The sequence below is a fragment of the Anas acuta genome, chromosome 13, assembly GCF_963932015.1.
Source record: "Anas acuta chromosome 13, bAnaAcu1.1, whole genome shotgun sequence".
NCBI lineage: Eukaryota > Metazoa > Chordata > Aves > Anseriformes > Anatidae > Anas > Anas acuta.
The window spans coordinates 5,852,774-5,880,038 of record NC_088991.1 but is presented as its reverse complement, the minus strand read 5'-3'; the positions used below and the strand labels follow the sequence as shown (position 1 = coordinate 5,880,038).

The following is a 27,265-nucleotide window of genomic DNA, read 5'->3' as shown; positions in this document are numbered from 1 at the left end:
ACAAAATGCCTGTTTTGTATCCTGTATGTACAGCACAGATCGACTGGGCTAGATGACCTTTAAAGGTACCTTCCAACCCAAAACATTCTGTAATTCTATAATTCCATGATTTTTCTCCCCCAGTTGTCTAAGTTAACCCACAGATTTTCCCCCAAAGTTACTTTGTGGGTTATCTTCTGTCTCTGAACACCTGTTGTCAACCAGCAAGGAGCTGAATAGATAAACTAATCCTGGGACATGCAACAGAACCCTCGTGCCTTCATGGTTTTTAAGGTCACAGTGGGTTTTCCAATGCTGGAGAACGCAGAGCTGAGGTGGAAATGGGACATACAAAGGAGGTACCAGCAGGTTGATAGGTGTGTGCTGCACAGACAGAGCTTGGTAAAAGGCTGTTGCTTTTATTTATTTATTTGTTTGTTTGTTTGTTTATTGTTGGCTTCCCAAACCTCACTTTCATCTGAAAAATCCTATATTCTTTTTTCTTTATTAAAACTCTCAAAGCTCTTCTCACAGGTGCCAGTAACACCAACACTGAGGGCACTAATAGCTCTTATCAGCTCCAAGCTGCCTCACCTGGGGCTTCCACCCCACACCCATGGGCCCAGGAGCCAATTTAAGCTCAGCTCAGGGCCATCAGCCTCTCTTTGAGTGATGATGTGGGGCTGCTGGTCTCCACCTCACCCTCAAATGTGTTTTTGCCTGACCATGGATACTGCTGGCCTGGATCTTGACCTTGTCTCACCCTTATGGACCTGCATGGTGATGGTGTGCTTACTGACCCATTAGATCAACATCAGGTAGTCTGATCTGGGGTCAACAAGTCCAAGAAGCAGCAGTAAGGATGGGGCTAACGTCCTTGGAAGGGGGGAGGTGGGAAGGAGTTGGCTTCTCTTAGATAGACTCTATGGAAAAAAAGACTGTCCTTTGGTCTGGGAAATGGCTCCTATCTGTTTTGAGATCTTAGGGAGTTACATGATATCAAACCATCTGAGCAGTGTGAGCAGTGCTCTTATTTGCTTTGTGTTGAACCAAGAAGCTCAGAGTCTTTAGTTTTTTAAAGACAAGTCTATCTTGGATAGGATGTCAGCCTCCAAGTCACCAACACAGGATGCAAGAATTGAGTGAAGACCATATTTTTAAAAACAATATAGTAACAAGCTGTGACATTCTTATGGGATGCTTTGTAAGAAAGTGGGGTAAGAAAAAGATAATCCTTGAGAAGCATTTTCCCTGAGATGCTAAAACAGTAGCATTTACTTCACTCCAATTGGCAGAGTAATTGTGCATGCTTAGATATAATAGCACTGCACATATCAGGGTGGCTTGATGCATTGTGACCCTCTTGCTTCAGCACAGGTTCACTGTAACATTTGAGAGTAGATAAAAAGGAGAGAGTCCTGGGGAGCAGAGGGCTTTCATCATTCAGCTGTGTGGCACAGCAGGCAGTGGTCTGGTGAAGATGCACAGCACGGGCACTCACCTTGGCAGAAACTTGAGGTTTGGGAGTTTTTTCATTGGCTGTACAGTGATTTCTTTGTGGGAGGAAGCTGTGCTTTGCCCCTGGAAGCTCCACTTCCCCAAAGGAGATCTAGTCTAATACTGACAAGGTAGCTGCACCTTGGTGTTGAGTTCACTGCATATCAAAATTCAGCCTGGGAAAGTTTTACATTTCAGTTTAGCTTCCTGAAGGTGTAGCTGCAGAGGATCCCTGAGCTGGTCTCAATCGACAGGCATCTGCCTCTACACGCTGGACAGGGTGATGGAGTTGAAATAGCTCAGCAAGTCTGCCATGGTGAAGTCCATGGTGATCCCCGAGCCTGCGTAACAACGTTGGATCAGATCCTCCAGCTCTTGGTACTGACGTATGAGCTCCTGCTCCATGGCGTGCCACACCACCTAGGGAAAAACAGAGCATCAGCCTGTGCCAGCTGTACGTGGGGGCTGACTGCAAGAAGATAAGCCATGTATGCTCTGCCACCCTATGACAGGACAAGCCAGAAGGAAGGAACTTTAGGAGGAGAAGACCCACTGCTTTGCAGCCCTGAACTCCCCCCAAAATCATGACACCACACCCAGATAACACCACAATCAATCACCGGCAGGAGATTTTCCTCTGGGGAGAGATACTTGTGGATTTTCCTGTAGAGGGTCTCGAGGGCTTTCTTTACTTCCTTGCCAGGGTACCTCTCAATGACCTTCCTCAGCTCTTGCTTGCTGTAGGCCAGCTGGAAGCTGACCTCCTCTTCTTTCACCCCCTGAGCGATGCGGGCTTTCACCCCTTCAAAGAAGTGCTGGAAAAGCAAGGAGACATCCACTGATGAGCTGCATGAAGGTGTCAGGGATGAAACCTGGCCACTGTCCTCAGTCCCATTCCCATGACCAAGTGGAAGAGAAGTATCAGACCACTCGTCCTCCAGGAAAGCAGGGCTGCTCTGCAGGCCTGGCTGTGCTTTAGGGCATTTCATCAGTTCTACTTTCCCTCCCTGCTCAGCATGTGGGATCTCTAGGGGTGGCTTTACCATGGAGCAACGGGACTGCTGAAAAGTTACTTGTGTTCCTTGGGGCTTCACGCAGTCTACCTCACTAGAGAGGGTTTGGATTCAAATGGGATCACAATCTGCAAAACTGTAAAATGAACTTCAGTTTTCTCAGTACTTTGAGGATATTGTGTGTATGCAGGAAAGGCTGCCCCTTAAGGAGGTGTTTCAAAAGGAGTGTGTATCCAGCCACAGGCATGGCTGTCACTTCTAGGAGCCCAGGGCTAAGCCAACCCAAAGGAGTACAGACCTCAGCTAGTTTTTGGAGAAAATACCAGGAGCGGGGTAGCTCCATGAAAGGCTCAATGCTGATAGAGGGCTTTTTCTTTTTTTTTTTTTTCTGCATGTGCTTTTATAGACACAGAATCTGTTGGGACCTCAGTCAGCCTCTAGTTCAGCCTCCTGCTAAAAGCAGGATCACCCCTGCATTTAGACCCGAGGTATCTGGGGCACTTCTGAAGGTGGGTCTTGAAAATCTTCAAGGACAGACTGTCAGTGTTTTATTATCCTCATCGTGCTTTTTTTTTTCTCTAGCTATCAGCCTCCCCTCCTCCCCCCAGTATTTAACTGTTCTCTCATCATTCGGCTATGCATCTCAGTGATGGACCTGGTTGTGTCTTCTCAGTTACCTCCTAGGGAAGGTTGCTGTCGAGTACACCTAAACCTGTTTCTTCTCCAGGGCCAGGCTCACAGGACACGTTACTGTTCCCTGGCCATGTTGGTGGCCCCCTTGTGAGCTTGTTCATGATCTGGAGCCCCAAAGCTGGGCACAAGATTTCAGATCTGGCCTAATAAAGGGGAAAAAAAAAAAAGACTAATATCTTCCTTTGATCTGCTGCCATACAGCCCAATATGCTGTAGGCTGTCTTGAGTATTTCTGCTGCAGTTTGGGGTGGAGAAATATCCTAAATCCTAAGGGTTTTCAAGGAGAAAGAGGTTCCTAAAGTTACAAGCTTCTTTCAAAAACAGGTGTGGGCTCCTAGGTTACTCAGTGCCTTTGCAACTACCCTTTGTGTTGAACTGAGCTCAAACCTGGAGAGCTACATGGGCTGTTAGAGGTGGCTGTCAGGTGTCTGAGCAGAACACCAAGTACCTTCATGTTATTTGGAGCAATGAAATTCTGCTTTCCCTCACAGAGGAAGTATTTGAAGACATTGGCGTGTCACTGCTGAAAGCAGCATGAGATGCTGAGATGATCTTCCCGTCAAACCTACAAGATGTTTGACAGCGAAGACTGCAAACAAATTGAAAGGAGCAGGTCTTATAAATGATTCAAGCTGAACTCAGTCTGAGATATTTTAGGTCAGTGAGTGGGTTGAGAAGAAGAAGAGCACGGAGGGGTCTTGAGAGCAGCCATCATCTCAGAGGAAGGGGGATGCCGGGTTGAGTTAGCGAAGCCTGATGCTTTTAGCTCAGTTCGCAAAGCAGTCACCTGGGAAGTGTGAGGTTCTCCTAGGCTGATTAGTCCAGGCAGCTGTGCAAAAAGAAACAAGCATGTTTCTAAATTTGATTTCCCTCCTCTGGACCCTGTCCTGTGAATTCGTGACTTTATGAATTGCAGTGACCTTTTGATGGGTCAGTTTATTCTGTACTCACATTGAGCTTTTCCAGTGGCTGGCCCAGGTAGGTGATGACGTATTTCTCCATGTGCTCACTATACCTTTGCTTGGCTTCCCTCTTTTTGTCCTCCAGGCACTGTATCTTCTTTTGGCACAGGAAGCAGTGAATGTGGTGGAAATTCTCCATCATGACCATGTCTGTGTTCGCCTTGAGATTTGCTGAGGACAGGCTATTGACTGAAAAGACAGGGACAGGTATGGAGAGAATCAAGGGCTGAGGTAAGCTTCATCACAGGCTGTTCAGCTGTCCGACTGCCTTGCCTTCCAGGGCAGTGTACCGGCTTTGGAGCTGTAATATTTTATAATTTACCCAAAAGTGTGCAGAGACATTTGGGTCTAATCCAGCCCTATCCAAATCTTTCATCAGGTCTCGCCATGCTGCCAACCACTAGCTAGCTGGTCTGGAGAGGGCAGGAGCTCAAGTAGCTCACTGTGTATGCAGAGCAGAGATGGCCCTTCTCACTCCTCATGGTGAACAGGTCATTAGGCCATCTTATTTGAACTGTCTCCCCCTGAAATGCTGGAGGGAGGAACTATAATGCAAATACTGGCCCTTGCTCATTAGCTTTATTCCCTATCTCACCCACTTTGCTTTAAAGATTGCTTGTAGCATGGTAGGGCCTGTTTATGCTCCAACCCCAAGCTCATCTGCAGATAGGAGCTGCCCTTCTGCACCACCTCATGCTCTTGGAGGCTTGGACTTATTACTTCTGCAGTGCCTCAGGTCTTCTCCAGGCTGGGAAGCGGGGTCTCTGCACCCACAGCCAGGGACCCACTGAGAGCTGCCTGCATGGCTCTCCCAACCCCTCTCCCTCTGTCTTAGTACTTTGGGGGCAAAGTTACTCTCTGGCTGCTGGTGTTCCTGAGACCTGTCCTTGCAAGAAGTCTGATCTGTAGTGGGAAGCATCTCCTCTGTAGCGGAGAGCCTGGAGTTAGATTCGGAGCTAAGCTTGTGTCCCAGCCTCTGCAAACATCCCAGGCAGCATGCACCTTGTACTATGCAGTCTGAATTTGTCAGATGCTCCAGGTCTTTGCTTGGGGAAGGCAGATCCAGCCCAAGCAGTGTTCAGGAGGCAGGTAGCCTGCATGTACCCTGCTCTGGTGGCTCAGCTGGTTGCTGATAACTCCTGAGGCTGCAGCCTTATGGTTGCCACCAGTCTTTGTACTCACTGCTGCTGAAGACGCTGCTGGCCAGCCTGAGGTGTGCTTTGTCCAGCTCCCCTCTGCGCTGAGCTGTCCTGAACACCTCCTCTGAGAAATTCACAAACTCCTCGAAGCGGCTCACAGAGGGCAGGATCCCACCTCTCAACTTGCTGGGTGCCTTGGCCTCCTTGATTTCTTTGCACAAGGTCCCCTGGCAATGATACAAAAAAATATGCTCAGGTCTGTCGTGGCCCCAGCCCCATCTTCCAACAGGCAAAGCCACAGGCCAGAAAACAAGCAAAGCAGTGAGTTGTGTACTGCTTTCTGCATTTACAAGGCCGGACTAGCAGCAACAGCCTCCCTTCGTGAGTCTATGGGAAGAGGTGAGCTTCCTTGCCTCTGGCTGTGTCTGAAACCATACTAGCTGCTCTTCTGGAGCTGGTGTGCTTGGTCTCAGGCTGCGTGGTTCTTTGCTCAGACATAGTTCTGCCTCCTCACACATACACCCAAAGGACAGAGGCTCTCCCCTCTGCTAATTCTGGCACTTCTCAAGCCAGTTTGGGAACAGGCTGTCTGCCCCAGGTCTTGGCAGAGATGCCCTTGATGCCAGCATGTGGCTTCCCTTGACCTAGCAGTGTCAGGGCCAGGTTTTTCACTTCTGATGGGATCTTGATCACCCCACACTCTCCTCCCTACCAATTGGTTCTTGAGCAAGTCCTGCTGTGCCAGCAGGAGTGCAGAAGAGCTTGGCTGCAACAACTTGATATGCAGCCATCGCTTCAACAGCCTCCCAGAGCAGTATATGGGGAAAAACCCTCCAGTTTCCTCATTCTGATAAGAGCAGGCACGTGTGGCACTTTATTTTATTGTGCTTCACCTCTCAGACATAATCAATGAGGGGCTAAGTCTTCCCAAAACCAGAGTCAGATCCACATCTGATACACACCAGCACTACCAGTAAAGCCCACGTTAGAAGTTTAGAAGACCCTGGAGGAGGTCAACCACCACCCATATCTATTTGGCCTTGCTCTTACCAACACTCACAATGCACTTGTTGAAGCTGCTCTTGGCCAGCAGCAGCATGTTGCCCAGGACAGTGTTGAGGAAGGATGAGGGGGGAGCTGAGGAAGAGCCCCACATCTCAAAGACGGAGTCACTCAAGGTAACCAGGACCTGCAAGCAGCTGAAGGGGTGGGTCTTATTGCAGACATCTAGGAAGCCTCTCAGCTCGGGCTCCAGTGAACTGAAAATCTCACTCAGCAGCCGGGTTGTAGGTTCTTCTAGTCTTAAAAATAAAAATAAAGTAATTAAATGGGGAGGAGCACTGATGCTGTGGCCAGCTGGAGAGGCATGTGCAAAGCTACATAAGGGAGAAGGAAAGCCTTCTGTATCACAGTGGAACTTATTTATTGCTTGAGTCCTCCAACTCTTCCACATCTCTGCCTGTGGGAGGACACTGAGGTCCTGTTTTCCCATCCAAATGGAAAGTTTGTGGTTTTATGCTGGCATTTTTTTCTATTTTTTTTTCCATAATAAGCTTTCAGTTTGCAATCTTGCTATTAGGGAACTAAAGCTGATGAAAGCATGATGCCAAGAAACCCCACTTTCTGTAACCCCCCTGAAGCAGAGCCACTGCACTGGGGAGAAGCACTCTGCCTCTCTGCAAGCCCAGCTATGATGCCTTTGGGTTCTGCTGCTGTCTAGGGTGAAAACCTGAGACCAATGTTGAAATCAGGATGGTCGTAAATGACAAAATAATAATAAATCTATCAGTTCTTCTGGCAGTCCCTGTAGGACACTCTGGACCATGCCCACATCAAAGCAATGAATTGCGTGATCTACATACTGGCTCCGAGGCTTGGTGCAAGGAGGATCCTCTGCAGATGCCATGTTTTCTCCTCCCTTAGAGGCAGGTACCTGAAATGATGAAAGAGGTGGAAAGTATAATCTGCATGTTCTCTCAGAGGAAAGCTTGACACCATAGGGTCATAAAATGGCTTGCATTGGAAGGGACCTTAAAGATCATCTAGTTTCAAACCCTCTGCCATGGGCAGGGATGCCACCCACTAGATCAGGTTGCCCAGTGCCTCATCCAACTTGGCCTTGAACACCTCCAAGGAAGGGGCATCCACAGCCTCTCTGGGCCGCCTCTCCCAGTGCCTCACCACCTTCTGAGTGAAGAATTTCCTCCTCAAATCTAGGTTTCATTTCAGCAGAAGTCATGCTGCATCGTAATGCAGTCCCACAGTCAATGTTTAGAGATGCCGAGATCTTGCTGAAACCATCATTTAAGTTCAATTTTCTTTTGTCCCCAGGGAGTCTCAACACCACCAGCAGTCCTGACACCGCTGACTACTGCCAGAGGACCAGAGCCCAGGAGAGCTCCGGTAAGCAGATAAAGGTAATCAGACACCCCACTGTGCCTGATGAGGCTTGTATCAAGCTAGAGGGATGGGCCAGTGGCACTGGAGAGGACCTGGTCCCCATGCTTACCTCCAGCACCTGCAGCTCGGCCGTGTTCTGGCTCAGGTGGAAGAACTTCTCAATGAACTGCTGCTCCGTGGTGCAGAGGGGCTGCAGCTCTCGCAGCACCTGCTCCAACATCTGCTCAGAAACCAGCATGCACATTAAAACTCCCAACACACACTGAGGACACCAGGAAGGGTGTCCATGTCCACCTGAAGTGACATTTAAGCCACCACAAGGAGAGTGCCAGCCGTACAGAACACCTCTGTTTCAGCCCCAGGTATGCAAGACTGGAGAAATGGCCCTGGGATGTGCTGCAGCACTGGGCACATGTGAAACATTTTGAAAACTTCATCTCCTGACCTTGATGACGTTTCCTCTGTCCGGTGTGTCCTCCTGTCCTTCTCTGCTCCCTGGGAGGCTCCAGCGAGGGTGCTGCCTGCTCCCCATCACCATCGGCTTCTCCAAGCCCTCCTGAAGACCTGCAACAGGCACAGCGTGGTGGCTGGGCATCTGTCCCTCCTGGGCTCTCCAGATCCTCTGATCACTTTAATGGATTGAAACATCTTTATTCCTGATCTTTGGTGTGTTTTGGCCTTTCCCCCAACAGATTTTTATCAGGTTCAAATATGCAGGGGATACAATTTTTTTATTTTTTTTTTTTAATCTACCTTCTCATCTGTTTTTCAGTCATTACTTTCTTCTTGTTTCCCTGTGATACTTTTCCTTTTGCTATTTAGGGCTTAGTACTATATATTGAGGACTGGGGAGTGAAAAATCCTGGGTGATAAGAGCATAAATCAGCAGAAATGCCTGCAGGAGTTTCAGGAGAAATGTTTGTTGCTTAGTTCTTATGCTAAATTGCCATTCAAACAAATCCCTGAAGGGGACAATTGGCTTTTTCAGCAACTTGCTTTCTTCAATTGTAAGTGTTCATCTGGAAATTAATATACTTTTCAAACGCTACCAGTTTTTACCACAACATTTCCTTTCCTGCCTGGCTTAAGTTGAAAAGTTGAAAAATGTATTTGAAATGTGCATCAAAAACAATTATATCCAGGGAAAGAAATCAGTGGGGAAACATCCCTATTTTCTAATTAATTCTAAAAGTTGGTATCATTCCACTAACCCCAGAGGTCCTGGGTGACTCAGGCCAGCTCTTTATTTTCTGTGATATCCAAAATATCCTTATTTGAGCCAATACCTGCAGGGCCTTTACCTTTGGAAAGGATTTGTCAGATGTCCTACGCAGCAAGAAGGGATGAGAGATGACAGACAGCCCTTCTCATCCCCCCAGCCTTGCAAAAACCATGGAGAAAATTAACGAGCTGCTTCCTAATATTTTTTCCCACCCTTATGCAACAGGCAATGATCATTTCACTTGCTGAGAAGTGGCAAAACTAGGAAAAAATTTCTCCCCACAGCAACCAGGAAATAATTTTACAGGTCTAAGTTTTTGTGTGGAAAATGGAATGGAAAAATGAGGAGAAAATTTAATTAGTGACTCAATTGTAAAGAGGTTGGGGTTTGCTTTGTAAACTGCCCTATAATACTTGAAACAAGGCAGCAAATCATCAGGTTGGGTATTTAGAAGGGATCAACATAAACAATCCTTTATGAGGCAGGGAAACAACCCTAAAAATTCACTGCTGGGGTCGTGATTAGAAAGAAAGAGGCAGTGGGAGCTAGAGAAAGCCTGGGAAGAAAGCCAGGAGACACAGGAGTTTCTCCTGGGATTTTAGTTACTTCTGTTTTATGGGGCTTGCATGAGTGCTAACGATGGACCAAGTGCTGAAAGGAGATGACGGGCTTCGTGTTTACGGAGGGGGATTAGGTAGACTGGCTGCGACACGTGTCCTGTGCTATCTTTATTTAGCAAGGCTGGCTTCATAAAGGTCTGCTTTAACAGCCCAGCCATGTCTGCACCTGCTCAGTGCCTAGGACACAAAAGGGTGATGGTGTTTTTCCTGTTGCCCAGCAGAACTGAAGTCCCTTGCTCAGAGTCCATCAATCACTTCACAAATAGGAGCCAGGGCCTCTCCATCCCACATGCAATCTTTGTTATTTCCTTCTATTTAAGTAAAAGTAATCATCCTTCTTCAGGAAATGGGGTTTGGCTGCATTATCTTATAAACCATGGAGCAGTTTGCCTTCCCACTGCCAATTCCCTGGGTTTGCTTGCTTGCCAGTGTGTTCATATTCTTTTATCAGGAATTCCTATTTTTAAGCAAAAAAAAATAGGAATTTCCCTAGGAGAAGCTGTGTCCAGGCATCAAGGAGCCAGGGGGGTGATAGGAAGGTTATCTTTTGTTAACTGTTTGTATTACCCTATCTGCCAGGCTTCCAGGAGGGATGTTCAGGATGACAGATGAGGTTGCAATAGACCCGTGGCAGAAGTGTCTTCCTTTACAGCTCTTATGAAATGCCTTCCTCTTCCAGAAATTCTATATCTCAGTATTATCCTGGGATTATTATTATAGCTTCGTTTTATTTTCCTGTTATCTTCTGGCTATAGGCTTCCCTGCATCCTCCAGCAACAGTGACAGCTTGCAGCAACAAGTACAGCAGGTTACCAGCATTGTGCACAAATGATTTCCTACTCCCAGTTTTTCAGCCTGTCCCTTTGATTTTATTGCTTGTTATCTTTTGGTTTTTAAATTACAAGGGTAGTAATAATGTCATATTGACTTTCCCTGCACAACTTGTGCTTTAATGCTTTTTATGTTATTCTTTGTCTTCTGGAGAGTTCTTGATTTTTTTATTTTTTTTTCAGCCGGGTGACAATTATCTCTCTTGGCTCCATAGTTGGGCAAATCATTCTGGCATGGAAAAATCGGTTTGTGGTGACTATAAAAAGTTTTCCTGGAGGTGTTTTCCTCCATTACTTGCAAAATTTCAAAAAGGAAAAACTTTAATTAAGGGTCAGTACCTTAGCTAGTGGGAAAATCCAGCTCCCTACTGCTGCCTGGCATCGCAGCCCAGACTTGGGGGGCAAAGGGGGGTGAGCAGGGTCAGCAGTGCCCCAGGGGAGCTGCTGAACCTGCTGTGGTGAAGAGGGAAGTGATGCTGAGCGTTCCCAGCCCCAGGGATGCAGCGTGTGTCATCTGGGCAAGAGGCAGAGCCCTTGGCTGCGCTCCTTCAGCCACCATCAGGCACCAGCCCTCTTTCCTTTGACCTCCCTCTCCAGCCAGCATGCAGGGTGTCTCCTGGGATGTGGAGACAAGTGATGAAGTAGGTGCAGAGCTGAAAGCAGCCAGGCTAGTGCTCTGATGGACTAAACACACCATGCGAAGTGGTTTCTGACATTCAAGCTGGGCCAAGCTGGCATGGAACTTTCCATTACAGTGCTTTGTTTTTCTGAAGGAAAATGTGATTTCTGTGCAATCAAAAACTTCCAGAGGAGACAGATCAGTTTCTCTTTTTATCTTCAGAAACACCTGACTGGAATATTTTGAGTCAGATGCAGCCATTCCTGTTGAAATGATCACCTTGGGACAACACAGCCCCACAGCCAGCTCAGTGTGAAATCATTCTGTTCTCACAAATATCGCTATGAATACACTCATGTCTTCAGGGACAGGCTTGGTGCCATCTCTTTACAGGGAGAAGTGCCTGACCAGCTCTGCTTGGATGAAATATGGACCAGGCATTAGCCAGGCACTCCTATGTCTCCCTCGCTTATGGCTCCTCAGGATGTGATCCCAGCCACCCATGCATCATTTGGGAGTCCTGAAATGGCAAGATACACAGAAACTACAGCCCTGAGAAGCAGCTAAACAATGCTGAATAATACATGGGGCCATGGCTCACACAGACACCACCTGGTGCACATCAGAGCCAACTTTGTCACCTGCTGCCAGCTGCAGACCTGGCCATAGGGCAGGAGGGAAGCTCGTGGCACAGTAACACCCGTGATGGGGGATGATTGCTGCGCTCCCTACTTGCAAACAAATTACTGCTCAGCAGCACAAAGGTCACATCTGAAAGTCACTTACTTCCTTTTCTTCTTCCCAACAAGAGCATTTTGGCTTGTTCAAAAAAGGCTTTGATTTCCCTGTCGTAGAGTCTGCTGAGGTTCTGGGCATAGACCTGGAACAACAAAACAGGCACAGGAATTTCCTCTGTATCTCATCTCCCCATGACCAGCTCCCATCTCAGAGCTTTTTCCTCAGCTGCCCAGTTGAAGCAAAAGTCAGCAGATGGTAACTGAAATGGACCTGGTGTTCTTGGGGTGTAAGACTTTTGGAAAGGCAAAAGACAGTAAGAAAAATGAAAACCAAGCCTTAGTGATATACAAGGAACCATCTAATTCACTTAACAATGTCCGTATTAGCAGAAGTTGCCAAGGATTTTAAGGGCTTCCCAGAACTCTACAAATAAAGCTCACTTGAATAAAATACACCCAAGTGTTGTATGAATGATGTTTGAATGAATGCAGTTCATCTTATCAAGCACATGCAGTAGAGGGATGCCCAGATGACGGCAGCAATACCAAATTTTGGAATTTCAGACCTTTTCCTTCAACACAGTATCTGCCACCAAGTCCCATACCTATTTCTGTCAAGCCTTATGTGGCCAAACTGGCCAGACTCTCTCCTAGAAATGCCAAATGCTGGAAGCTCACAGCCAAGAAGGGATTTGGAGAAACTGAGCTCTCACCGTGAGTTGACCTCTTGGATGGATATTTATTCGGGATTTCAGCCATACCTTGGGGAGATCAGAGAAGAGAACTGGGTTGGCGTTCCTCAGCCAGGCCGTGAGCGGGGTGTAGGGTGCCAGTTCCTCATGGTGGAGACTATGGCTTGGTGCAGAGAGCTTGTCAAAAGGGTTCATGAGAGCATCGACCTGAGCATTGCCCTAAAGCAACAGAAAGGACAGAGGATGCTGAATAAAATGGCCTCGGGAAGTTCTGGAAAACAGTTGTTTGCTAACCACCCTTGGATTGGTAATTCTGAACGTTTGAGAAGCAAATTTAAAGGCCAGAGAGGATCGGAGTGAGCACTTTGAACTCCAGTTTTAGCCCTATGTTGGGTGAACAATTCTGAGCCCAGAGGAATGATTTGGCCCATCAGTAATACGTGGGATGCTGTGGCTAAATACAGTGGATAGGATAAGACACAGGGAGATCCCACAGGTCCCTGCCAGACACATCTCTCCCCAGGGTCAACCCTTGAAAGTCAATGTCAAGCATCTAAGGCTGTAATGCTAAGGATTTGGGAGCAACTCCTCTTCACGAAATGAAATCTAGAAGAGTCACGTTGTCCTTCCAAACTTCTCCCCACCGTGTCCACCAGATCTTTTATATTGCATGACAAACATTTGAAAATGTTAATCAAAGGCTCAAGGGATTGGGTTTTCTCCTGGGATTTTGCGTAACGAGCAAATGAACAGCCACCACCACTCCTGAATTAAAATGAGAAAATGTAAAGCAAAAAATCTAAAGCAAAACCACTTCTCTTTGTAACGTGATCTGAGGATTAATGATGGTGGCATCCCCAACACCACTGGTGCTAATTTACCAGGATAGTCAAGTTCCTCAGAATGCTGTGCTGCTGTGTGGAGAGTGACGCCCACCTGCAGCTCAAAGATGTTCGTAATGTGACTGATGAAGCTGTTTTCAAAGTTCTGCTTGAGTGTTTCAAACATGATCAGCTGCTCCGCCACAGCCTGTAGCTTTCGGTAACCTCGAGACAAAGCAGGAGAGGTGTTAGAGTGGCACGGAGTGGCACTGGGGCCTTTTGTCACCCAGCACCCTGACAAATACAAGACGTGTTCAAAGCGTAAGTTCTGGGGTGAATGCTGCCCCCTAAAAGCCAACAAATGGAAGAAAGTTTGCTGTGATACTGTGCAAAGAGAGATAAGGAGGCTCGTGGAAGCTCCAGCAACATCTTCAGAAGAAAGCCACCTCTGCCAGCCCGTGTCCCAGCTCATCTCTCTGGCTGTGCCGCAGGGAAATGGTGCGTGAGCAGCACAAGTGGCAGATAAGCTGATGTCTCTACCCTTCACAGATGTAAATCTCTGCCCTCGCCTTACCAGGCTGTATCTGGATGTTCATGCAGCCAGATAATGCCTCTGCTGCAGCAACACAGGCTTTTAGGCCACTGGGGCTGGAGAGGTCTGCCCGGCTCAGGGCTTCGCAGTGCTCCTTGCCGAGGTCGAGGTGGGTCTGAAAACAAAGCCAGAAGAGAGCGGGTGCAAACACATCCAGCTCTGCATCCCTTCCCATTCCACCTGGAAGGCTGCTGGCTTGAAACAGCCAAGTGCTACCTTCAGCTGCCAGGCTGCAATTGTCCATCGAGAAAAAAAGCTAAGGAAAAGGCTAAGAAATAAAAAGGTCAGTGGTGTAGAGGTCACCATAGCCAGTGGAAGTGAGGATTAGCTGTGCTATTACAGCACAATTCTTGCATTTATGGGGTGTTATTTTGGTAAATAGCTTGTCTTTCCATATGGCATTACACAGGTTGAGGCTCACCTTGCCCATGAAAAAGACCTTTGGGGGTCCCTCTACAGCACTGGGCCACAATGAGGGCACTGTGCATGGTAATTGCCACCAGTCTGCCCATAGCCCATCCCAGCTGTGTGTCCGTCCTTATATTATCAAGACAAAGTTCCTCATTTCTCGGCCAGAGAGGCTCTGTGGCCTTTGCAAATAGTTTTCAGGGTTTGCGGTTCACTGATAGCTTCTGGAACAGATTTAACAGACTTTGCAAATCCACATACCGTGAGGAAGAGGATCTCATCCATCAGCTTCGTCTTGTTAGAGAGGATGTGATGGAGCAAGGAGTTCTCCTGGTGGATGTGGTCCATCTGCTGCTTCACGCTTCCCAGTAACTCATCGTAGACCTGCAAGGTCTCCTCCACTCTGGCCACCTCTGCCAGGGCCTCATCAATGGAGCTCATCAGCTTTGTCACCTGCTTCTCAGAAGAGATGATGGCCCTCAGGTTGGCCTGTGAAATGGAGAAACAGAGGGCTTCAGCACAGTGCCAGGGGCTGAGCAGCACCATCTCAGAGCCAGATACCCTGACCTTCATCCTCCCAAGTCAAAGCAGAGTCTTCATCGTCATAACATGCAAGACAGCTGTCCTGCATCACTATCAGCACAAGGTCAATGTCTTATCCTTGCACTCAGCCAAACTCTACATCAGCAAGTCCCAGGTGCCAGGCTGAGCTGCTCTGGCAGTGGAATTAATAAACAGTTAAATCATGCAGGAGACACACGCATATGTGTGTCTCTAATATGGCAACTGAAGGCATTATTTGCCCCTGGAGGTCTCGGGCATTTGTTTTGACGGGTGGTGGAGATGTAACAGCATGTTAATTGTTGATGACAAGCTCCGCTAGAGATTAACCGCTTCCAAATGTTAATTGTATCATTTTCAGGGCCTAAGTACCATGCGGGATATCAAGGAAAATAATCTATAGCCATGAGCATGGGAGGCATGAGTCTTCCAGCCTGCTATCTTTCTCTGCCTTAATCAAGCTTTTAAAGGAGTTTGTCATTTCAGATATTTCAATTATCTGTTGAGTTTCTTATTAAATGAAGGGCAGCATCTGCACTCAGTATGCCCCACACTTGGCTTTCTGATGGGAAATGCTCAGAAGGAGAGAAGCAAAATCTTGTCCACCCAAGTCAGGTTGTCACAGCTTGGACCTCCCCTGTGCACTGAATGAGGAGTGTCTGAAAGCTGGTTTCCTGCACGGTAGCTGCTGGCTATCTATAATCCCCATGTCAAGAGGCTTCTCTTTTTCAAACTATCTCCACTGCTAGTGGAGTAAGGATGGGCTGGTAGCTCCAGATCTAGAGGTGGTACGTGCAGGACAAGACACTGGAGCATCACAGAGCTGCTCCTAGAATGCATGAGAGCCACTCTGCAGCCCCTGCCTGGATCTGGTGGCTTCAATATCATGGGCAAAACGTGCATTACAACCTCCCGTGACAAATGCAGCACAGCTTTAGGAGCTAAACAGCTGAGAGCATGGGAGGAAGGGCTGGGGGCAATGGCATCAGCTGTAGACAGCTTCACAGAGGGTCTGGCAAGGTCAGAGAAATCCTGTAGAAAAGAAAAGCCTGAAATCGTAGCAGTCTCTATCAGAAGGGAGAGATGAAGCTGCCTGTCTGCAAAGAGCTGCAGCGTTTCCACAGGGAGCCCCACGAAGGCAGGGCAGGCAGAGATTTCAGTTGCCAATAGGTCAGTAACCGGGTATTGAAGTAGGGCTTTCTGGTCCATGATATTCATCTCAGAAAGCAACAACGACGTTAAGAAAATGTTCCTTTTGCCCAGAGCCCAGCCCAGCACGAGGACCTGCGAGGGAGCAAACAGCCCCGCTGCCAGACTGCCGCTTTCCAGCCGCACACCGGGGATCTTCACTTCGTATTAAACACTCCTAAAACACAGCCACAGCCCTCCCACAAGCTGGTCACTGCTCTGCCTTCGGATTGTCTCATTAGGGCTTAACAGGAGGTGGCCAAGAGCAAAGCATCACCGGTGGCAGGGCCGGCAGAAGGGCTCTGGAACATCGCCACTCGGGCAGCGGTAATCGCGCTCCCGCCGGACACGGTGCACAAAATCGCTGGGAGACACACGAATTCTGGTGTGTGCTGGGGTCCTGCGAGCACGTAGGAATACCAATGTGGAAATCAGGCCCCCCAGGTGCCCTGGCCATGCTCTCCTTCCCTCCGAAGCCTCCAGGCTGTTGGCACGCTGCTTGGCCATCCCCAGAAGAGATGGGCTGGCAGAGGCTGATTAGCGCTGCGACGGCGGCACAAGGTGTTATCACTGGGGTGTGGGGGAAAAAACGTCTAAATATATGCATGTGCTGGTCTAACTTGCTGCTATCAATTACACTTAATATCGTAGATCAAGCCTTACAAATAGAAACATCTCATTAATTAATTTGCATTAACAGTAAGCAATGTTTATTCGTTAGAGGGCATTAAAATAATGTATTCGGCAGCGCCTTTTGACTCAAAGAACTTAACTTAGAGCTTTATTGGTTGCCCTTGCAGTGTGTTTTATAGCTGGGAAATGGAGTTGCAAAGTGCCTGCATGAGAGCAAGCAGGAACAGCCCTCAGGAGTTCGATTTTCCAGATTAACTACTTAAGTTTCCAAGCATAACTCATACGGAGACACAAATTGGGAATACAGCAGCTACTGGAGCTGAAGGAGGCTGGCTTTAGGGTTTGTGGTTTCTATTATGTTTTAGAATATTTCCTTTGGCTTGTTTTTTTCCCCATTTGTTCTCCATTTACCTGCCTATAAAAGCCGATCACCAGGTACAATAGCAGGACTCTTTATCAGGAATTGTAGTGATAGGACAAGGAGTAATGGCTTTAAACTAAAAGAGGGTAGATTTAGATTAGATATAAGGAAGAAATTCTTTACTGCCCTTGGAAATCCCAGCCCCTCACTGCTGCCATTTCCCCCCACATCCCCGTGCCTCTGGGCTCTGCAGCCTTCAGGCTCTGTGTGCCTGCCATTTATTTTGTTTTACTCCTTCCAAAGCTGACCGACCACGGGCTTCTCTGCCCTGGTGTGCCTGCAGATGAGTGGGTCAGCCTCTGTTTCCCCCGCAGTCATTGGAAAGAGGCCACGCACGCTGATGTCCAAGCGCAGTGAAAACAGAGCTGCTGGTGCAGATATTCATCAGCAATGATGTTAATTCTGGCCGGGCTGCCAGGCTGCAGGGAGCGCTGGCCTCTGCAATCACCTGGCTACCTCCCAGCAAAAGCTGCTGGTCCTCCCCGAGCCCCACAGCCCGCAGGGTCCCACCCAAAGCCCCTCTCTTGGGCAGCCCCACTGGTTCATCGCACATCGCAGATGCTGAGATCAGCTGGGCTGAGATCATCTCCTTTGGGATGAAGCAGCAAAGCACCAAGATATCATTGAGACCGAGTGCTTCCAGCACGTGGGAGGGCTGACGATGCCCAGTGACTCGACCCAGTGCCCCTCCATGCCAGGCACCATTTTTCTGTTGAATCACAGCCCTCGCCCCCCTCACCTCGTCCAGCACGTGCAGGTCATTGCTCAGCTGCTCGGCAAAGGCCACGGAGTTGTTCACAAGGGGCTCGTACTCCTCCATCAGCCTCAGCACATCTGCAGCCTCCTTCGGTGTCATCTCCTGGTAGGCACTGAGCTCCTCCTGGCTCTCAGTCTCTGCAGCATCCTTCCTGTCTTCCTGGGGCCTTTGTCTCCCTGCGTGGACAGGAGGGCACGTGGGTACAGCCAAATTTCATCATTTCGTAAGCTCTGCTCTCCCTGGGGTGCCACTGAGTCCCATCTGGAGTCACAAGTGACACGAGTCCAGTGGTCTCAGCCTGCTGGCCAGTTAGAACAACAGCATGGAATAAGGAAATGTGTGGATGGGATAAAGGAAAGTCAGCTTTCTAAGGGACAAACATCTGAAATTTAATTTGAGCTCTGGCTGTGTTTTTTACTCACCTCTCTAGGACTGTGTGTAGGGGCATGGTGGCATGTTATACAAGGCTGAAACGAATTTCAGAGGTGAACAGGCTTCTTCTCGTCAAATGCAACACTAGTGGCAGGTTGTAAAATAAATACATTTTGGTGTTACCAACACTTGACTGCCCGACGCAGAGTGCAGGCAGCATCTATGAGAAGCCCTCTAAAATCACCAGAGCATGCGACAGGTTCAAGGACAGAGGGATACAGTGATGATAAATTAAAAATAAAACAACACTCTGAGTGTGACAAGGAAATGAATTACCTTCCACGGGACAGGAGGGGACATTCACAAACTTGATAGCCCTGGAGAGGAATCGGTGGTTCAGCTTCCACAAGCATCTGATAAAGGTTTTCTTCTCGTCAGAGCTGCTGGCAGTCCACTTGTAAACCTTATCGAAGTGCAGGTCAAAATCCAGGCTCGCCTAGATGTCAACAGTTAATCACCTCATCAATAATTAAACACCGCTTGCCTCACCACGTGCACTTAACGCAGGTCGGCAGCCTGTTTTAATAACAGGCACTGCATGCTGTGAAAATACCTTGTGCGCCGGGAGGAAAAGCAGAGGTAGGCTGAAGGAGGAGGGAGACACAGCTGTGCTGCAGTTTCAAGCTCTGGGGATTTCGGTGGCCCCAGGAAGCTGCAGCAATTACTGGAAGCTCCTTCTTTCCCTGCTTTCTCAGGGCAACTGGGAAGGGTTGGAGAGGTACAGTCAGGGTGCTTTGCAAATAATCCCAGGCATGATAAAAGCACGGAAAACTAGGATGCACAGTGATTCTGACCCCAGGAGAGGACCCTGGGATGCTCACAGTAGGTCAGGCCAAGCACTCAGCCAGTCCTGGTGCCCTGCTGCAGCACACTGATCTCCTTTCAGATTGCATAGATCTCTCACCTTTCGCTGCAGGTTTTGGCAGATGGATGCTGATCAGCTTTGACAGCAGCCAACAGCAGATGCTTGGGAGAAAAGCATTCAAAGGGCAGGTCCAGAGTGATATTGCCTTCAGGATTCCCTGCCAGCCTCCAGCAGCTCAGATCCAGAGCGCCGTGTTTAACAGCCCTTGAAGGACCTCCTGTCCCTGATTCCCTCTAACAGTTCTTTGAACCTATTCATGGTATTGGTGTCCACAGCGTCCTGTGGCAATAAGCTCTGCAGCTTAACGATGTGCTGGGTGAGAAAGCTCGAATCTACTGGAGTTCAGAATGAGCCCAGCACCCGCCTGCCTCCCGCTGCAGATATTCCTTTCTGCCATCCACTAACCTGGAATTTCAAACCTCTCTTCACTCAAGAATTGGGAAAATCCAGAAAAAAATAAAAAAATAAAAAAATAAAAAAAAAAAAAAAAAAAAAAAAGAAACAGCTTCACCTGTATCGTCTACTACCCAATTTGCTGCCAGGGAAGGGCAGGACAAACTCTCTCAGGCCAGCTTTTTGCTGGTATGCCCTCCTGTGAGCACTTTTACCTGCCTCCAAGCATGGATCTCCCCTGCGTTTGGTCTCCTGAGAACTTCAGGTTACCCCAGCTACAGGCAATGGCTCAGGACATGCAGGAGCTCAGAGAAAGCGGTGTTAACCTCTGCAAAACTCCGAGCTCATGAAGCCCCTGCTACCTGGCATCAATGACAGGACGTCAGTGCTACAAGGACAAGACCTCAGCTGGCCAAGAGGCAGAGGAGATTCCTGCTCCTCCCTCCAGTCCTAGCACAAATCTCAGGGATGCTTTTCTCCCAGTTTTCTCCGGGTTTGGGGCTTTCCCCTCTCTGTTGCTCTTAAAGTCATTGTGATGGAAATGACCCCGTTTGCTGTGCTGCACCCCAGCCCTGGCTTCTCCAGAAGGTCACTTGAAAGAACAGGAACATGGCCTGGAAGAAGAACACCCTTAGGCTCTCCCCATGTGGTTTTTGTCCATGTAAGTGTCCATGACTTTATCTTTATGCCCAGAGATTGCAGTCTCATGAAGGGGGAACTCCAGCCACTGGAGACTTTGTGTTTGCCACTATGCAGTGTACGTGGGTGGAGAGAATAAGAGGATGCTGAAGTAGGAACATCCCACAGAAAGAAACCCCTTCCTGCATCATCTCATTAGCTCTGCAGCACAGCCTGATCTCCTCTTCTGGAGAATTTAGAAGCTGCTCTCATAATTATCGGTACTAATCATCGTAACAGGCGCAGAGTCTGTGCGGATTTATGCAGTCCTGCGATGCCGTTAGGGTCGCTTTCCAGACGCCTTGCAGCAGTACATCTCACCCCCGCATTGCTCTGCAGGCTCCGTAGCAGCCCCTGCAGCAGCGCAGAGCGGCGATGCCTGGGGGGGGGACTTGCAGGGCACGTGGTTTACAGCCTGCCTTACGAGGAGCTATTAAAGCAGGGAGGCCTCTGCTAATCGCTTCATAAATATTAATGCTGTTTTGGTCAAGGGAGCTGTAGCTTTAGCACCTCTGGACTTGCAGTGTCAGGATTTTGTTGGTGCCAGGGCTGGGGTGCAGCGGAGCAGACGACGGCCAAGCTCCTGCTGTGCGTCCTGAATGTCATCCCATGGGCTGGGGTCCCAGCTATCTGCTGGAAAAGGGTGGGGAGGTCTTATTTGCATTTTCATGGACCTGCCAAGCCATGCACCAGGGAAAGACTGTGCTGATTTGAGCACTGGGCTGTGCTGGGAAGCTCATCTGGTGCTGGGGTCTCATGGTGGCACTGTGTCAGCGTGCCCTGGCTGCAGCTGACACACTTCTCCCCTGCCTGGGGACCTCGTGCAGCAGCTTCAGCTGGAGGCCAGGTCCCGTTCCAGGAGTGACAGGGACAATTCTGGCTGCCAGCATTCAGGAAAGGTGAATTCAGCCTGGAAGAGGCAAAGAAAAGAGCTCCAGGCCCGATGAAGGGAATAGAGATGTCAGCACGGAAAAGGAGACTGTGAGGCTGTTCTGCTTAACCTGCCCAAAGGAAGGTCAACAGGGGAGGTGACTGCACTAAAAATACATCTGCAAAGGAGAAAAGCTGTGCAGTCTAAAGGACAGGCACAGCACAAATGCAAATGGGATGATGTGGGTCAGAATCCAGGCTGGGGGTCACAGGAAGGCTTTAGCCATCAGGACAAGCAAGTTCTCTGTTTGCTTCCCTGTAAGATAGGGTATGGTCAATTTGTCTCGTGCTGGCAAATGAGGGGGAAAGGACTGACAATCCGGGAGGTGTCTCCTAATCCCAGCTCGTCAGGAGCCGAGGCAGGTCAGGAGGCTTGGAGGAACCAGGCTCATCTGCTAGAAGAAAGCTCAGGCAGGACGAAAACATGCAAGGGGAGATGTAAGACAATGGAAATATCAGCTCAGCTCTAACCATAGGATCGAGATGCCCTGCAAACCTGCAAGCATGATTTGCCTTTCAGCCATGCTGTGCAGATGTACTTTATTTGTCCTGGATGCAGAGCTGGAAAGCTGTTCTTTTTCTCATTTATTTCTATGCTTGTGAAAACCCAGGCACTGCGCCAAGGCCCCTGGAACATTCACATTAATAAAAAAACTAATTATAACAACTTTAACGACACACTGCCAGCCCCGGCAGCAGAGTGGGAATATCTTGTCCATGCTTTCTTTCCCAAAAACCTTCACGTCACCCTAAAAGCACAGACTCATGCTCACTCCTCTCTACAATCTTTCTTTCAGCAAATGCCTCCATTTAATCTTTAAATATCCTATGCAAGCGTATGTTGAGAAATGTTGTCAATGTGGATTGACAGATGGGTCTGACAGTGTGTCCTGCTGGAGATCTGACAAGAGCAGTGCCTTGCAGCCCATCTCTCCAGCCTCAGGGTTGCTGCAAAGAGCTTCAGGAGGGAGTTGTCCCAGAGGATAAGGGGATCCTGCCCAGGGATTTTGATGGAGCTGTGTCAATGCAATGGTCAACTACTCGTTGCTCACCCTACCCAAGTGTTTGGCTAGCCTAGCAGAAAGAGAGGGAGGACTCAGGAGGGAGGAAATCCCTCCAGCCTCATCCTCCTGGACGCACACATCTCGTGGAAGAGAAGAGGGAAACGAGAAACCCCAAAGCAGTGCAGCAGGATGGAGGAGCTCACTAGGGATGGAGAGACCCCAGTGCACCATTCTCTGGGAAACAGCCCTGAGGGAAGGCAGAGGGCTTTGATTTCTTTTTTTAGTATTTTTATTATTTTTATAATTAAGTGTCATTCAGGCTGGTTCAGTCCTAGATGAGGAGAGAAGCAGTCTTGCTGCTCTTCCCTCCATCCAGGCAGATGGGCTGGGCTACAGAAGACCCAATCATAGAACAGAATCATAAAGTTGTTCAGGCTGGAGAAGACCTCTGAGATCATCTAGTCCGACCTCTAAGCTGAAGTCCACCACCACACTGCTAAGTTCTAAATCAACAGGTTTCTTGAAGACCTGCAGGGATGGTGACTCAAGAGCTCCCCTGGGCAGCCTGTTCCAAATTCCGCACAACGCTTTCAGTAAAGAAATCTCCTTATGGATCCTGGCATGTGTCTCTCTAGCTTCATATTCATTTCCCTCTGCCATGTCCTTTGCCACAAAAAGAAAATCAATCCTACCTGATCGAGAGTCTTGCCATCCACCAGCTTCAGCTCCGCTAAAGGCCACCTGTAGGCTATCTTGTACTGCTCTCCTCGGTCTACCTTGACCTTCACCAGAAATGGCTGCACCGGCTTAAAGGCATCCACTGCGGATGAGAGACAGAAAAAAAAAAAAAAAAAAAAAAAAAACAAACAAACAAAAAAAACTCACAATATTATTATAAACCCAGTATATAACTAACTTCGGTGGGATTGGTTGGTACAGGTGGACAGACAGACACTGATTTTGTCGCGGCTGCAATGAACACTGTATGGAGAGGTGCTGCGAGGCTTTTCTCTTCATTTAACCTTTCCATACTGGAAGTGCTCTCTGGAGTCTAATCCAGAGTACTCTGAATTCATTGGAGAGATTCCTAAAGAGTTTTAAACCTGGCCATTGTGCTCTGTGTAACGTGTGAGTAATATTTCAGCAAGATCCAAAGATGACAGGAACGGGGTCCCCGTTGCCACAGGATTTATGACAGTTACATGCCCTGTTGCAGGCCCTATAACACGGTCCAAAAGCATCGCCTTGTTTGACTGATACCCACATTAACATATCCCATCAAAATTCAATTCCAATGTTAATTAGCTCACAGTCACCTTTTGGTTCATCAGGGAGGAATTCACTGTACCTCATTCTGGCTATTCTAATTCAGATCTCCCACCTGAGATAGATATCTCCAGAAAGGAGACATGGGCTGTTCCAGGGGCAACTCATGTATTTTAGATGCTGCTTGTAGAGTGGCTGTATCATCCCTTGGAGATATTCCTCCTGCCCTCTGTTGACTACAGAGGGTGCTGAAGCATGCCATTTAGGCCAGAAACAGTGGCTAAGGTTGTCAGAAATTAACCCTATAGCAGGTGACTGGGCTATCTGGAAGCCCATTGTCAGGAAACTCTCTCCCCTGTAAGTCAAAATAAATAAATAAAATAAATAAATAAATAAACCAACACCTTATCTGTGCTAACAATTTCTTAAATGCTGTAGAGTGATGAAGCAACCAGAAGTGCATAGATCAAAGGAGACGCAAAATTTCCCAAAGCACGTGCACCTTTGGATCCTAATCAAACATTTGGGTCCTGCTGAAACTTTCAGCAAATCTACGCAGAGACAGAATGAGACTGTAACGCTGTGTTGTGTTAGAGGAGATGTGTTGATAACCTTTAGAAACAGATGTGATGCAAAATATAATAAAAATGATATTTCATTGCTGGGTGGTTGAGCTGGGTTTGCAGCTCAACCTGCCTCCTGGCCACCCTGGGGTTCTTACCCACTACACAGAGAATGGACATTTTCTTCTTCTTCCCCGTCTTCCAGACACAGATGGTCTCCAGCAGCTTCTTGCTCTGTGGGTTGAACACATCTCTTTCCAGGGAGCTCCAGAGAGAGGCCATGGTGGGACCTGGGGGCAGCAAGGGGGATCTGCAGCCTTCCAGTGCTGCTGTCCCCAGTGGCAGCTCCTGGGGAACAAAACCAGGCTGTGGAGCTGATCCCCACACAAACTCCTACATGCTGACAAAATGCATTGCCCCCACACCGGTATCCTGGACAAGGGTCTCTGCTGGCTTGCGGACAGCATGAGTTGCAAGGAACTTACAGACCTGAGGCCAGAACAAGACAAACAGGACACCGCAGCACATCCAGCCCACAATAAAACTGTATCTCAGTTCCAATCATCCCATGGAGGTTTTAGCAAGTTACACGTTTAATTTTCTCTAATTAATCTCTCATTTCATTCTCCTTCCACTTTACCAGACAGGCTCCCATTTCAAGGAGCACTCACCATGCTCCAGAGCCTTGCCCAGCACACCCATCCACTGACAAGGGTGAGTGGCACAAGCATCTATCTCTTGTCTGATTTACAGGAGTATTTGTCAGGAATAAACCTGTCTCGGCCAGGGTATGTGTGCTAGGACAGGCTGCTCAAGCCATCTGAACTGCTCTGGTCGGGGAGTAGCTGCACAGCTCAATGGGGCTTGGAGACACCGACCCCAAGGACTTGGAGACACCGACCCCAAGGACTTGGAGACACCGACCCCAAGGACTTGAAACACCGACCCCAAGGACTAAAGACAACCAAAACTGGTGGTGAGAAAAGCGTTTAGAAGTAAATGGATCTGCAAAACTCCAGGGCAGAGAGTGGCTATTTCTACATTTTCTACGTTTCTATTTTCTACATTGAAGAGCTGTTTCCTTATTTCTGCAAAACAAAAGCTCTTTCATGGCTCCAGCTGAGCACAGCAGCTTGAGCATCAGGACCACGTCCATGGGCAGGCCAAAAAGGAAGGCAGCTACAAGCAATTCATTGCCTGGTTATTTTTGTCAGACCTAAGACTCCTGGAGCTGTATTTCCACTGCAAGTCATACCCAAAACTGTCAGGGAGGAGATGTCAGTTTATGTCTGTATAAACACGGGGAAAAAAACACCAGTTATATTACAGTCCTTAAGTTAGGTGTGATTGAATAAACAAAGTGACTAAGGCTAAAAGGTTATACTTCATGCAAATATTTTGGTAAGAATTAGGAATAAATAAAAACACGGCCTGGAGGAAAACAATAACATTAGAAAATTGAACGTTTTGTAAGAGAAACTCGCTGCTACTGAAATTCACAGGTTGCTTTGTGACAGACTGGAACAAACAAAACCTCCAGTAACTCCCTTCCTTAGTGACGGGGACAGCTCAGCCACACAGTTAGCAAAAAATAAAATAAAATATAAGAAAAAGGGGGGCTTGCTGCTAAAATGTTTCAATCCCCGCAGCATCTCTTTGAATGCGATCCCTCGCCGGGTTATCTTGGTTTCTCCATCCCCACCAGCTTTTCAGGCTCTCTGATGGCATTCAGTGGGCAGGACAGCAGCCCATAGACCCAACTGCTCTCGGACTCACAAATACAATTTTAATAGCGCTTGAGCAACAGCTAAAGGAAAATGATTGAAAGCCGAAGCGGCGGAGGGCTCGCTGCTGCCTGATAAGTTAATGTAGAAAGCACAATACTTCCCACCAGTGTAACTGAAAAGCTGCCTGTGGCTGAGCCACTTATCCCCTCTTTTCTGCAGAGGACCAGAAAGACTTAAAGATCTCCGTGAAGCCTCAACATTTTCGCACATCACCCATCCAGGCAGCTGGCAGAAAGGAAGAGAGCGTTAGTGGAAGGAAGGTTGTTCAAAGACTTTACCGGCCGCGTCTTGCTGGGGATAAATTGCGGGATTTCAGTCGCAAAGAAGCCTTAGAACAGGAAACAGTTTGTTGGTAAAATGAAAGCTTGAAGAGAAAAACAGGAAGCCTGAGGAACCTGAGTGAAGCCCGTGAGCAGGCGGCTTGAGGTCAGGGCAGGAAATTGTTCATGCGAATGCCGAGGTCTGCAGAAACCAGGTGCAAGCAAAGCGTCAGAGCAGCTGGAGATGAAGGAGGTTTTGACAAAAAGCAGAGCAAAGCAGGGTAAAATGTTTTCCCCCCCTTCCTCCCATCCACCCCCCCCTTCCCCCCGTTTCTGTTTTGCTTCTCTATAAAGTCAAAGTGTCGAATGGAGAGCAACTGTTGTCTCCCCATTCCTCTTCCTTCAACGAAGGGCCCCAGAAACAAACAGGAGTTGTGGGAGCCAGCCGGGACGCTGGATGCACATTACAATCCTTCATTAAGCAAGACACATAATCATGATGCATAATTTAAGCATAAAAGAAGCCTTGTGCCTGGAAACCACGTGAGCTGAACGGTGCAGAGCGACCTTTGCTATGAAGAAGGCAGACCCATCTCTGGTGCACCCAGCTTCAGAACCAGCTTTGGTAGCCCAAAACGTGCCCTGTTCCTGCTGAGCAGCCCCAGCCACTCGCTGAGAAGCTCTGTCCCAAACCACTGCACCAGTTTATGTGTTTTAACATACCCCGTGCCATCCTTCAGGAGAGCTCAGCATAAAAGAGCAAGTCATTGGGAAGCGGCGCTGGCTTCACTGAGACATTTACCAGGTGCTGGCAAGAACAGGGTGGCTGCAAATCCCATCCCACTGTGACCTGTGGTCATTTCCCCTTCTCCAGCATCTTATGGTGGGAATGCTGGCGAGGTAACTGAGGCTGTGCTGGACTCAGAGGTGTCTGTGTTAATGTCTGGGTGCCAAACATGACGGAGTAAAGCTGTAGCTGCTGCACGCCTGCTGGGTTCGGTGCCTTGGAAAAACAGCTTACTTAATTTGTGAGCTTCAAGGACATTATGTGCACTCTGGAGGGTAAATTAGACGGGGCAAGCATTCTGGAAGAGAGAAAAATACGATCGCACCGCACAGCAGGACTGCATTAGCACAGTATCATTTACTGCGGGACAGTAAAGATGCTACGCCAGGGCTTCTATTCATGATTTTTGTATTATTTCCATAAACTCGCTCTTCTTAACCTCTTCTCACTCACCAAGTGGATTCTCTTCTCTTCCAGCCTGCGGTGCACATCTTTGTTATTATTTGTGGACCTCGC

The 27,265-nt window shown here is 48.3% G+C and overlaps 1 protein-coding gene across 3 annotated transcripts; it reads right to left on the bottom strand.

The window, feature by feature from the left end:
* Window positions 1–993: 993 nt before the first annotated feature.
* LOC137863713 (exocyst complex component 1-like) lies at window positions 994–26,184 on the bottom strand. 3 transcript variants are annotated; one of them, XM_068697094.1, is made up of 19 exons: window positions 25,981–26,108; window positions 24,074–24,263; window positions 22,779–22,906; window positions 18,493–18,652; window positions 17,767–17,960; window positions 14,486–14,713; window positions 13,799–13,931; window positions 13,340–13,449; window positions 12,473–12,622; window positions 11,761–11,854; window positions 8,129–8,247; window positions 7,793–7,903; window positions 7,146–7,216; window positions 6,344–6,584; window positions 5,327–5,510; window positions 4,134–4,333; window positions 2,097–2,291; window positions 1,729–1,896; window positions 994–1,683 (listed from the first exon to the last, which is right to left on the bottom strand). In XM_068697094.1, the coding sequence occupies exons 2-18, from the start codon at window positions 24,195–24,197 to the stop codon at window positions 1,741–1,743; spliced, it is 2,598 nt and encodes an 865-aa protein (XP_068553195.1). In that variant the 5' UTR covers window positions 24,198–24,263; window positions 25,981–26,108; the 3' UTR covers window positions 994–1,683; window positions 1,729–1,740. The 3 variants fall into 3 exon arrangements, with proteins under 3 accessions (XP_068553195.1, XP_068553196.1, XP_068553194.1); XM_068697095.1 differs by having other exon boundaries at window positions 994–1,896; window positions 26,098–26,184; XM_068697093.1 differs by having other exon boundaries at window positions 994–1,896.
* Between the last annotated feature and the right edge of the window lie 1,081 nt (window positions 26,185–27,265).

What these genes read in the sequence shown, in the direction of transcription:
- LOC137863713 (XM_068697095.1), bottom strand. Translation starts at nt 24,197, where the DNA reads ATGGCCTCTCTCTGGAGCTCCCTGGAAAGAGATGTGTTCAACCCACAG. An exon ending in GTCCATTCTCTGTGTAGTGG is followed by an intron (nt 22,907 to 24,073) that starts GTAAGAACCCCA and finishes TCTCATCCGCAG; the next exon opens with TGGATGCCTTTAAGCCGGTG. An exon ending in ATGGCAAGACTCTCGATCAG is followed by an intron (nt 18,653 to 22,778) that starts GTAGGATTGATT and finishes GTTGACATCTAG; the next exon opens with GCGAGCCTGGATTTTGACCT.